This window comes from Meriones unguiculatus, chromosome 10, assembly GCF_030254825.1.
Source record: "Meriones unguiculatus strain TT.TT164.6M chromosome 10, Bangor_MerUng_6.1, whole genome shotgun sequence".
Taxonomy (NCBI): domain Eukaryota; kingdom Metazoa; phylum Chordata; class Mammalia; order Rodentia; family Muridae; genus Meriones; species Meriones unguiculatus.
This window is the reverse complement of record NC_083358.1, coordinates 36,643,473-36,657,106: the sequence shown is the minus strand read 5'-3', so window position 1 is coordinate 36,657,106 and position 13,634 is coordinate 36,643,473. Positions and strand designations below refer to the sequence as shown.

Here is a 13,634-nt window from a genome sequence, read left to right as displayed (position 1 = left end):
ATGGGGAAAACCCCACAAACATCTGATAGCAGTGTTGTGAGAGTTCAGTAGCGGAAATAGAGTTTGTTTTATCTCAGGTACTCAGAATTATAACAACATTGTCTTGTTGCTATGAAGTCTTAGAGGTAAAAGACCATTTTTTCCCAGTTCTAAAATGGTTCCTAGCAGTTCTATATATAAAAGGATGTATTTATATATCATAAACAAACACATATGTTTACACATATGTATGTGTAAGAGACTGAAGGGCAAAACAAATGCAGTGAAATGCTAACAATTTGTGGATCTGCATAAAGGATATGCAATTATCTATGATTTTTGTACTCATTAAAGTTTTAAAAAGGTTCATTTTTTCACAATAGATGATTTCTAAAGTAGCATGATGAAAAAAATGACATAATCAATGGGAAATATGCATGTCACTGTCTTAGTCCATTTGTACAAATGTTACAGATGAGATAATTTATAATCACTGAAACCATTCACATTGTTCCAAAGGGTGAAGAGCTCAAGGTCAAGGTGCTGGGGGCCTCAGGTCTGCTCTGTCTCTGACGTTGCCTCGATGTTGTGTCTTCCAGAGAGCAGGAACATTATGTTCTCTTGTGGTAGGGGGAAGGGGGAGAGGCGGGGTAGGAGTGCTCCCTTTCATTCTGCCTTTTATATGAGTGTTAATCTTATTCATGATCTTGGAGTCCTTGTGACCCAGCCAACCTCCTCAGGCCTCAGCAGTTAACATTGTTGCCTTGGGGGTGAAGCTTCAATACTTCCCCAGGAACTGTATTGTGCACAGCAAATTAGGACTGCATTGGCCCATTAAGTTGGAGAGCCCTTTGTTGTGGGTCTTGCACATTGCAGCATGTTTATTTTTAAGCCCTGACCTCTGCGCATGAGATGCCAGGAACAGTTCTTCTGGATGTGACAATCAGCAATGTTTTCAAACATTGGCCAATGTGCAGCTTTGATGGTCTAGGATTGTAAAATATAGAAAGCCTTTTTCTCAGCATTCAAAGTTAATTAAAGATGATGAATAATGTTTGAAAGAAAGATTAACTATTACACTTCTCCTGTTGTCTACTTTAGGCTAACATCCAAAGTATCTGTTGGTTCACTGCACTGTAAAAAGGCCTTCTCCTCACAAAAGGGCTGCACTGCAGTTTGGTGCATTCATGTATCTCTTCCTGAACTAAATGTGGCTATAGATTTCTTTCTGTCCTTGAGATGCCGCAGCTACAGCAGGACCTTCTCACTGTGCGGGGCAGGGTGATAATACTGCTGGACCCAGTCCAAAGGTTAGATGGAACTAACCTGGTCTCTTCCCTTGGGGATGGGCATTTTTTGTGTGACTGTCTTTGGGCAACAAGCAAATAAAGCAGACAAAGTCAGCTAAATGATTAAAAGGGAAGGAAGCAGGCATGCCAGCCCACAGCATACATATCCTTTACAATTTCTAATTTTAGAATTACCCTAAACTGATCTTTCCTTTCAACATCCTTAACTAGAGAAATGGCTGGAGGCAGTCTCTTTCAAGATCAATTTACTCACTTGAAGATGAAAAGGTAAGTCAGAAATTAGCTAAAGAATTCAAGTGTTGACTGACTCAGTTATTGATATGGTCTCTTGATATTATTTACAATCTAACATGAATTATTAACACTAGTTGGCTGAACAACAGCACATCTTCCTGGTCACTATAGAGGTTACTGAACAGCAGGAGCATAGTACTGCGTTTATATCAAGCAGGGGGAATCCTGGCTTAAAGCATGAGGAATGACTGCTGTTTATAAACTGACAAGATAAATATATTCTTGCATTACTGTTTTCATAGGCCCAGCACTGATTCAATATCTCATTTCTTATATTTTTTGTGTTCAAAGACCAAATCATTTATGTAACCAAAAGAAAAAAAAAACCTGGTTGAAGAAGGCACTGCCTTACATAATAAACTACTGATATAAAATAAACAGAATTCAGACATGATAAAATGAAAGGTTCTTAGTGAAATGGTGTGATGGTTAATTTTATTTGCCAACCTGATTAAGCTATTGGGTGCCCAGATATTTGGTCAATTCATGGTTATGAACTAATTCATGACTTGACAACTGAGTATCTGTGAAGTGCTTCTAGATAGCTTAAAATGTAGATAGACTCAATAATGGAAATTAATCTCCCTAATGTGGATAGGCTCTGTCCAATCAGTTGAAGAGATAATGGCACCAAAAGGCTGAAGAAGAGGAAGGTCCTTGCTGGTATAATGATGTATACCTTTAATCCCAGTACTCAAACAGCAGAGTCAGGCAGATCTCTGCAAGTTCAAGGCCAGCCTGGTCTATAAAAATCATACACATGCATGCACACACATGCATGTACTCCACACACATTACAGTGAGACCCTGTCTCAAAAATTACACACACACACACACACACACACACACACACACACACACACACACACAAGGGTGTTCCTCCTGCCAGGGTGCCATCAAAAAGAACAGATTCTTGGTTCTTGAGTCTGCTGGCTTTCAATAAGAATCCATGCATTCCTCAGGCCTTTGAACTCAATTTGTCAAGACATAATCTGTTCCGCCCCCCTAGCTTGCTTACTGAAGACCTCCAATACAGTAGCCAATTCTTTTAGTAAATCTCTTTTTTATCTATCATCTGTCTACCTATCTATCCATGCCTGCATCCATCCATCCATCTATCTATACATTTATCATCTACTGTCAGTTCTGTTTATGCCTATAAAACCTAACCTTACACAGAACACTTATTTCCTTACTGATATTATCAGTTCTAATGAGATGCTGAGAATTTCCATTCACTGGTTTGATAAAATTATTTAACAATTTAGCATTTGATTAAGCAAAAATATTGACTGAGCACCATAATTAAAACTGCTCAGATAAGAAAATACATTCCTTCTTTGATTTATTAATTTTAAGCAATGAAAATTCCATATACCAGGTTATCACAGGTTAGATAATATTAATATAAGTAATAATTATATGCTAATTATATTAATACAACTTTAGAAACAGATGTTTTCTTTATCAAACGCATAATAGATATTTTGGGCTGTGTAATCGTGAGAACCTGAGTTCAGTTCCCCAGTAGCCATCTAGAAAACTGATTGCAGCAGCAGTTATCTTTAATTCCAGCACTGGGGAGGTGGACAAAGGAAAAAGTCTTGGAGTTCACTGGCTAAACAGTCTAGCCCATCTGTGAGCACCAGGTTCAATGAGAGAGCTTCAAAACTAAGGTGGAGAGTGATGGGGGAAGACATCCAATGTCAGCCTTTGATCTCTACATGTATTCACAGGTGCACACACATACATAAACACACGTACATATAGGAAAATGTATATCTTTGTTCCATGGAGGCACTGTATAACCATGTTATTCTCATGGTTTTATTTTATACAGATATGTGAAAGAGGAATTGAACAGAATTATTGGATTTTTCCAGTAGAGCAGAAATTCTAAAAATAAAATAGCTATGGGAGGTAATATAGATGAAGAGAGAATGCTAAGCCTTTCATTTTAATTTGCCCCTCCCTTTAGTCCCTCCATCCTTGCTTTCCACACTTTCGCTCTAGTGATGGGGATCAAGGCCTCAGATGCCAGGCAAGTGCTTGACTTCTGAACCATACCCACAGATCTTCTTTCTTTTCTGAAAAACAATCACTGCATATTTATTTATTGTGTGTGTATGTGTGTGAACGTACATGCGCCATGATGTGTGTGGAGAGGACAACTGCAGGAGTCTGTTTCCCTCTCACCATGTGGGATCCAGGGACTGAGCAGGTCCGTTCCCACTGGACCTTCTCACTGGCCCTAGCTTCTCTTTTTGAAGTAGCCAGTCTGGAACTTGCACTTCTCATGCCTCATTCTTCTAAGTATTAAGAACTGAGGCCTATGTTACCTACCTGGTACTATTTACATTGACTTTATAACCTCCTCCCCCACATGATAAAAATGCTCTTATATGCAGGAAATCTTCCATTTATATTTTGAAAGATAATTTTCATTTCAATGTTTCTATTTATATACCACATGTCAGCGTGATATAAAACAAAGAATTCTTGAACTTGTTAATTATTTTCTGAGTAGTTTTAATTTTTTTGTTAGAAGTAACAGTTTATCAATAGACATATTTAGGTTTGAAACTCTATGAAGTAATGTAGGTTAAGCTATTCTAGTTTCAGTGCAGTCTCACAGTTGTGTTTTCTGAGACACAGATCTGCTTTAATGAGTCTTTGTACACGGGAACTGAAAGAGAAGTCAGCAGGCTTTTGGCAGGAGGTGGGTCATGCTGCCAGTGTTGGTCCCTTGAGAGAAGTAATGCTTACATTACATGCTGTCGTACACATCTTGACACAAGCACAAACGGGCTGAGGACGTGGCTCAGGTGGTTCAGTGTTTGACGTGCAAGCATGATTACCTCAGTTTGGTTCCTGATACCCCGACAAAAAAGCAAAAGCTGGAGATAGCGGCGTGACTCTATAATCCCAGCACTAGGGAGATGGAGACTAGAAGGTCCCTTGGAGGTATGCTTGTCAGAGAGTCTGGCCAAACTGGCAGATTCAGAGAAACACTTCTCCAAAAATAAGACAAAGAGTTACTGAGAAAAAAAAAAAAATTACTGAGGAAGACCTCTGGTATTAATCTCTTACCTCTACACACATGCACAAAGTGTGCCTTCATATAAACATGTATATACATACAAAAACACATAGAGAAACTGTATCAGTGAAACTGTCTTGCAGTAGACACATTAAACATTTTTCAGAAATATTTTTGCCTTAAATTTCCATTTAAGAAGACTGATATGCTGAGAACGAAGTTCAGCCTCCATTTAGAACCCTACATCTGGCATTAAGCTCCTCACCTGTTTGGTTTTCATGGAGACGGAGCCTGGGATGATGCAGTCGTCACTATCTGAAGTTGATCTGTCTTCATCTGTCAGAAAACATGAGGCAACATTCACCAGGGTTAGCCAACATATTCATTGCACACATCACAGGACAACATAAAAGAATGGCCCGACAACCAGGTCTATCACTTTCAGTTGCACGGACATCTGCATGTATATTTTAGGAAAAAAAAATAGCCTGAGAAAACTTCAAGTTTAATTTTAGTAAATACAAAAGAAGTAAAAAAAAATTATTGTTATATTATGAAATTAATGAAAACAATAGAAGTATAAGGTTAATAGATGTTGCTTTTAGTTCTTAAATTTTATTATCTATTCTCTCTCTATCTCAGTCTCTCTCTCTCTATCTGTCTCTGTGTGTGTGTGTTTCATGGGCCACTACAAGTGTGCAGGTCAGATGATAACTTTTGGGAGTCAGTTTTCTCTTTCCAGTATGTGGGTCCTGGAAATCAAACTCAGGTTCTCAGAGCTGGTGGCAAGCGCCTGTTCCCACTGAGCCATCTCCCCCATCCTTTGTTTTTACTCTTTATATCTGGACTTTATGATGCTTCATAATTTCTCCAATTATTTAAAAAAGATTCCTATATGTTCTGCTTACTGTATTTTAAACTAGAAGCAGTTTTACAAATTTCCATATATGCTGGTAGCAAACAAAACGCAAACCATTTGAGCTTTATTATAATCCCAAGTAGAGAACACAACCAAGAGTTAGCATAGCAAATGCATGCACAGGAAAGGCAGACTACACTATTTCAATGGAAAAACTTCAAAGAATAAAGGAAGGAAAACATTTTCCAAAGAGAAGCCACACTTTCATCACAATTTCTACTATCTGTTCAAGGACAGCATTAAGTAAATAATTACAGGATAGTCACAAAATACAGGTGCAGGAGTTAGCAAATTTTTCAATATTCTGGGCATATCAGTTTACACAGCAATTAAAAATGTGGCAATGTAACACATGTGATAAGTAAGAAGATGGGATTAATTGGGGGAAGAAAGAGAACCAGCTGTAGTGGAGTAGAGGAGGAGAATGAATGGAAACAAGGTATAATGACACAAAGGTATAGAAATGCAAATCATCCTAAACAAATTAGTAAAATCTAAAACATAAATAACTACAGTTGACAATGTATCAATGAGGCTGTGAAAAACACCAACCCAAAGTTGAATGTCTTCAATGTCCTTTTTTGTTTTTGTTTTTGTTTTTTTAAGACAGAATTTCTCTGTAGCCCTGTTCTGGAATCATTCAGTAGCCCAGGCTGGCCTTGAACTCACGAAGATCCACCTGTCTCTGCCTCCCAAGTGCTGGGACAAAGGCATGTGGCACCATGCCTGGCATAAATGTCCAGTTTTTCCTTCCTTCATCGGTCAATGTATGTTTGAAGAATGCTATGCATATTTGTGCTAACTAACCAGTCAGCAGGCTGCACAGACCTATGTCAAGGTATGCCATCACTGCTCATGCCATGCAGCAATCTTTTTTGTTTGTTTGTTTTGTTTTTTCAAACAGGGTTTCTCTGTGTAGCTGTGGCTGTCCTGTACTTGCTTTGTAGGCCAGGCTGTCCTTGAACTCAGAGATCCACTAGCCTGTGCCTCTGAGTGCTGGGAGTACAGGCATGTGCCACCCTGCACTGGTTGCCATGCAGCAATCTTACAGGACTATGTGGGGGCAGGATTCTGCCACAGCACTGGTGGGCTTCTATAACAAAACTGTACCGTGATAAAATCTTCTCTACATTGTCCACAAGTCTTTATCTTTTTTACCGCAACAGAAAGCTGATGAAACTGTGTCACTAGGCCATCTGCAGCTGTAGCTACAGTGAGAGCCAGCCCTTTTCTATTCATGCCATTGAGCTCAAGAGACATAACCTATCTATCCAGGCTAGATCAAACTAGTTTCTGTGGTCTTACAGTAGGGTCATCAATTATAGAAAGAACATCTTTCTTTTATTCCCCTCTTGTTTAAACATTCTTTTAAGTTGCCATATGAATTTTCATCTACTTAGTAATTAAGTCTGAGAGGCACTGGGTGCCTGCTAGAGTGTCTGGGCAAGTAATGCACAAAGACAGTAAGAATGGTAAGTGGAGACTGATGTTCAGCCCCGATATGGCACTCAAGCTTCCACAATAGCCCAGCCCACATCTGCCATCACACAGCAGATATTTTCCAATGACTTACACAAAATATTGTGTAAAAGAAATTCTTATTGTTAAAAAAAATTTAAATTAAGCTGGGCATGGGAGCATACACCTTTAATCCCAGAGACAGGAGGATCTTCGTGAGTTCGAGGCTAGTCTGGTCTATAAAGCAAGTTCAGGACAGCCAAGGCTACACAGAGAAACCCTGTCTCAAAAAAAAAAAAAAATTACAGTTCTATTAAAGTAAAAACACATACAATAAACTCTATACATACTTAAACTACAAAATTTGATATTTGACAGTTAATTCTGTGGAACTATCTTCCCAATTAAAATAGTGAATATGGGCCAGCAAGATGGTTCGGTGGGTAAAGGTGCCTGTCATCAAGCCTGATGATCTGAATTTGTTAGTGGAACCTTCATGGAAGGAGAGAACCATTCCAAATGTATGTGTAGCATGCATAGATGTACATACACATGCAAAAGAAATAAATGTTTTTTTTTTTTTTTTTTAATAAAGGTAGTGGGCCTAATCAACACTGCTCTGTTTCCTCTGCAATCTTTCTCCTCTGCTCCCACTCAGGCTTCCCAGGCTACTTACCTACTTCCTGTCTACAGAGTTAAGTTCACTTTTATATAAATAAAGTGAAACAGTATGTTATCTTTAAAAGTCACAATTCTTGATTTTAATTTCAGAAAGTCAAAGATAAAGAATATTCTTATTGATAATATTGATCCCAAAGAGAACATAAAATATCTCTAGCATAAATTGGGGACAACCTCAGCAATGACACTTGTATTCTATGTGGGACCTAAGAAGAGCCTGAAGACCTTTCACCCACCACTTCTGTCAGGAGGCAGGCATTACTAGGTAGATTCACTACTGAATGATGTGTTGTATATATCATGCATGCTCACACAGAGAAAGTAAAGTAAGGTAAACAGCAAGCTGAAACAGAAAGTCACCTTCTGGCTCCAATTCTTCGGTTATTTCTGCTCCATCTTCTGAGGAAGCCACACTTTGTGATGTAAGCTGACCCTCAGATAGGAAAGAGATGTCATCTTTTCCTTGTTGCATTTTCTCTATCTTTTCTTCTTCCTCAGCTATACTGCTTTCCTGTGAAACATGCATAAAAGAAGTACATTGCTTGATTTATTATTGCTTGGGTTACAGTTTATAACATTCTTGCTGAAGCACCTGGATAACAATGTACATTTGAGACTGGAGTACACAGGCATGTAGCTGGGCATGGTGTCTCCTGCTCATAATCCCAATACTCAGGAGGCAGGAGGATTCAATGAGTTTGGGGCCATCATGGGATGCATAAAGAGAAATGAGTTCCAAGCCAGTCTGCTTCGAACAAGTGAGTTTCTGTCTCTAAATCACCACTCCCTCCTCCACCACTTCCACCACAGCCTTCACCACCTCTACCTCTACAACCACCATCATCATTGAAAACAACAAACCACACAGAGATATGCTACATAGCTATTAAAGACTCATTAGAAAACATTTATTTAGATTGAATAAATAGATGAAAACACATAGGTCAATCAAAGTTCAAATAAACAGTAAGAATGAAGGATGTAAGTTAGCCTGATGTGGTAGTGCATGTTTGTATCACCATCACATAGAGGCAGAAGGCAGAGGGTAGGTAATCCCATGTTAGCCATAGCTACACAGTGTTTGAGACCAGCCTTGCATACACAAAATCTTGTCTCAACAAAACTTAAAACTATGGAGATGTATTAATCTCAAAATGACTTTTATATTGATTTCAGTTTACATATTCCTGGCAATATATAGACAACTATATCTGTTATACTTATAATTTTTAAAAAATCCTTGAAGAGTCATACAAAAGTAGGAACGATGCAATGACTTCCTGAATCATGTCTAAAACACAAGACAAAGGCTTTTAAGTCCCAAAATAAACCCTTCAGAATAATTTTAATACAAAGGCATACCTTTGAAGTACATGTAACAACTGACGCACTATTTTCTGTTTCTGGTGTATGTGCCATTTCTGGGGAACTGTCCTTTATATCTTGAAGAGGAGAAGAAAAGGTCTCCTTGAACTAATGGGAAAACCATGTATGTTATTTTGTATTCATTATAGAGTAGGTAGATTCACTACTTGTTAGGAAGATACTTGTTTCATTGTGAAAGATCAAGAAACAATGTGGGGGAAGGGAGACAGCATTTATACCACTTGTTTGAAGGCTGTTTTGTAAATGGGAGCAGAAGATTCCTTAGGTAGCTGGAAAGGGCTGTAGGGTCACGGAAGAACATGCAATCTGGTACCACAGTAAAGACATGCTATGCTTACTGTCTGTGCTTATGTCAGGAAGGTACAGTACAGTCTATACTCTCAAGATTTGCTACAGAAAAGGGAAATCAATATTTGAGGTATTGCTTACTTACAGGACTCAGGTGCGGCATGGTATCCACAAAAGAGACCTTTTTGTCCACTAGTGTTAAACGTTGTCTTGGTTTAGGTTTTGGTGCCTAAGATAAAATAATGTCAGATTATGATGATCACTACATTTTAGATGAAGCTTCAGCTAGTTTTTGGTGGAATTATTTGGCTGTTAAGTTTATATTCAAAGTATTTTACTTGAAATTGAAAGTCACCATTACTCACTACAACTGCTGTAACAGCTGAGGATGCTGGAGGTAGTCTCTGAACAGCCTCTGGCTCTTCTCTGCATAGGAACGTCCCTAGGTCTTCAGTAGTTATTGATCCACTTGGTGGAAGGTAGGTGAATTTCCACTTCAATATAACTTGGATAGTTCCTGCAGCATGCTTTTCATTATCTAATAACTCAAATATCCCTGCAAATTATGAAAATCATTTTCTCAATGCCAGAGTGAAACTTTCTGACTGTAAGAATTACAGCAGAGCCCTGGGAGCCCAAAGGCCACTCAAACCAGGGAAACAGGTAGCCTCATTGTGAATCTTCCCCTCTCCTACCAATCCTCCAAACCCAGTCCTCACACCTTATTCTAACCTCTGCAGCAGTACATCTACTGTGGTCTCCCCTTCCTTTCTGTCCCCATTTCCAACAAATTACATAGACCTTTTTCTCCAACCCTCCTTCCCTCACTGCTCCCATGATCCCAGCCTCCAACACCTTGGCCAGGAAAAGAGGTAGGCTAACTACAGACTTTTACTTCTCTCTCCTCTCCACCAAGTCCAATCCTCCTTTTGCAGACTACTGCTGCAGTCTTGCTCCCCCTACCTGTCTGCAAACATAGAAGACACAGATCTTCCCCTCCAAACTTTCTTCACCCTACTTAGCCCCCAGCTCCATCAGGAGTTCTCTGGGAAGCTGCAGGCCACTCCTGCCAGGAAAGCAGGTAATGTAAGCAGATCTTCATCCCTCCTTTCTCTTCCAAACCAATCCTCCATTCTCACCTGCAGCTCCATAGGAACAGACCACCTGCTGTGCCCCCCCCCCATCTCCAGGTGACCTTGCACAGCTCCTCAACCTTCCCCCTCATCCTGTTATCCCCGCCCCCAAATCCAGCTTTCTCTGGGAAAGCTGCCAGCCAAGCCTGACAAAGAAGCAAGTGGGTCAGGGAAAGCAGGTAGACTACATACAGATCTTCACTCTCCCTCCTTTCCTCCATATCCAATCTCCCAGTCTCATCCCACCTCTGTAGTAGACCACCTACTGTGGCCTCTCCTCACTTTCTGACCCATTCCCAGGGGACTAAGCAGATTCTGGTGGAACAGCCTGCTTTCCTCCCTCCTGTGGATCCCTTCAGCCCTCACTCCTAGCCATCCCCATTCCTAAGTGTCAGCTCCCAATACCAAGGAATTTTTACCTATAACCTCCACAACTATCAGAACCCCAGAAGACTATCCTACCAGCCTCTCCTAAGAACCACAGAGGGCAACAGAAACCAAGGAACAAAGCACCCACCCAACAAAGACAAGACCAGATATCAGCACCTAGAATTACAATTTTCCCAAATCCAGATGTCTAGATGCTAACATAAAGACATAATCAATAACTGCTAGGACAAAGTATTTCCATTAGAGCCCAGCAATGCTTCCACAGTAGGTCCTGAATATTGCAGTGTACCTGAAACATAGAACAAAGACCTTAAAATAGGTTTTATGAATATGATAGAGGTACTTAAAGAGGAAATAAATCCCTTAAAGAAAACTATGAAAACATAAACAGTGGAAGGAAATGGATAAAACAGTTCAAGATCTGAAAGTGGAAATAAAAGCAATAAAGAAAATCCAAACTGAAGAAAATTTAGAAATGAAAAATTTAGAAACTTGAACAGGAACTTCAGAGGCAACAGAATGTAAGAGATGGAAGACAGAATATCAGGTACTGAAGACATGGTAGAAGAAATAAATACCGTGGTCAAATCAAATGTTAAATCTAAAAAGATCCTGGCATAAAACACCCAGGAAATCTGGAACACTATAAAAAGGCCAAATCTAAGAGTAGTAGGACTAAAAGAAGGAGAAGAAACCCAAGCCAAAGGCATAGAAAATATTTTCAATAAAAATCAGAAGAAAATTTCCGTAGCTTAAAGAAGGAGATGCCTATAAAAAAAGCACAAGAAGCATAGAGAAAAACCAAAACCAAATAGACTAGACCAGCCGAGAAAGTTCCCTTAAAATAAAATAATTGAAACTCCAAATGTATAGAAAAAAAAAAAAAAGAATATTAAAAGCTACAAGGGGAAAGAACAAGTAACATATAAAGGCAGGCCTTAGAATTATGCCTGACTTCTCAATGGAGACTGAAAGCCAGATGGATCTGAACAGATGTCTAGAGATTCTAAAAGACCACAATGCCAGCCCAAATTACTATACCTAGTAAAACTTTCAATCATCATAGATGGAAAAAAAGTGAGACATTCCATGATAAAGCAAAATTTAAGCAATATCTAGCTACAAATTTGTGAAAGATTTCTCTTTAGGTTAACTACATCAAAGAAAACTCAGGAAATAATCACAGACCAGAAAAGTCAAAAGAAGGGAAACACACACACACACACACACACACACACACACACACGCGACAACAGCAACAACAAAATAACAGGAATCAACAATCATTGGTCACTTTCAACATCAGAGGCACAAATTCCCCAATAAAAAGTTAAAGACTAAGAAAATGAATGCAAAAACAGGATCCATTCTTCGGATGCACCAAGAAACACATCTTAACATCAAGGATAGAGACATGACTTTAGGGTAAAGGATGGAAAAAGATATTCCAAGCAAGCAGACCTAAGAAACACATTAGCGCAGCCATTTTGACACCTAACAAAATAGAATTCAATGAAAAATTAATCAGAAGACACAGGGAAGGACACTACATACTCATCAAAGGAAAAATCTCCCAGACATTGTAACATCTTAACATCTATGCAGCAGACATAGGCCACCCAAGTTCATAAAGGAAACACTACTACAGGGTAAGTCATATATTAGCCCTCACACACTGATAGTGGAAGACTTAAACACCCCGTTCCCTCCAACAGACAGATCATCCAGGAAAAACAAACAAACAAACAAATGTTGGAGCTGTTATAAACCAAATAGAACCAATGGATATTTACAGAATATTTCATGCAAACACAAAAGAATAAATCTTCTCAGCATCTTATGGAACTTTCTCCAAAACTGACTACATACTTGCACACAAGTCTCAACAGATAAAAGAAAGTTGAAATAACACCCACATCCTAACTGACCACTATGGATTAAAGAGTATTCTCAACAACAGAAAACGTAAAAACTCATAAAAACCGAACAACTTATTACTGAATGAAAAATGGGTTGACAGAAATTAAAGACTTTCTAGAACTGAATGACTAATACACAACATACTCAAACATATGGGATATAAAGGTGATTCTAAGAGGCACACTCATGGTACTAAATGCCTAAAAAAAAAAAAAATTAAAAAAACAGATCTCATATTAGTGACTTTACAGCATATCTGAAGTCTCTAGAATGAAAATAAACAATTCCACCCAAAAGGAATAGACAGTAAAAACAATCAAACTCAGAGCTGAAATTAATAAAATAGAATTTAAAAATACAAAGAATCAATGAAACAAAAGAGTTGTTTCTTTGAGAAAAATCTTTAAGATTGACAAATTCTTATCCAAATTAACTAAAAGGCAGAGGAAGAATATGTACGCTAACAAAATTAGGAATGAAAATGGGGATATAACAACAAACACTAATGAACTACAGAGAATCATAAGAATATACTTTAAAAAAATCTGTATTTCACCAATTGGAAAATGTGAAAGAAATGGGTAATTATCTTGATAGATAACATTTACCAAAGTTAAATCAACATTCGATGAGCAATTTCAACAGATCTATAGCCCTTAGTAAAATAAAGGCAGTAATTACAAGTCTCCGAACCAAAACGAGTCTGGGGCCAGAAGGTGTTAGTACAGAATTCTACCAGACTTTCAAAGAAGAGTTAATGCCAATATTCCTCAAATTAGTCTATAAAATTTAAGCAGAAGGAACATTGCCCAATTTGTTTTTCAAGGCCATAGTAA

General features: G+C 38.5%; 1 protein-coding gene across 3 annotated transcripts in view; it reads right to left on the bottom strand.

Annotated features, from left to right (window-relative positions):
• Rpgrip1l (RPGRIP1 like) overlaps positions 1-13,634 on the bottom strand; it is a 100,562-nt gene that overhangs the window by 30,274 nt on the left and 56,654 nt on the right. The window contains exons 18-23 of one of the 3 annotated variants that reach the window (XM_060392229.1): positions 9,721-9,911; positions 9,501-9,584; positions 9,044-9,154; positions 8,042-8,192; positions 4,889-4,959; positions 4,097-4,621 (exon numbers count right to left, since the gene is read on the bottom strand). In XM_060392229.1, the coding sequence (XP_060248212.1) occupies positions 4,619-4,621; positions 4,889-4,959; positions 8,042-8,192; positions 9,044-9,154; positions 9,501-9,584; positions 9,721-9,911 (611 nt within the window). In that variant the 3' untranslated portion in view covers positions 4,097-4,618. Of the gene's footprint in view, positions 1-4,096; positions 4,622-4,888; positions 4,960-8,041; positions 8,193-9,043; positions 9,155-9,500; positions 9,585-9,720; positions 9,912-13,634 lie in introns of those variants that run through there. The other 2 variants (XM_060392227.1, XM_060392228.1) reach the window with 2 other exon arrangements.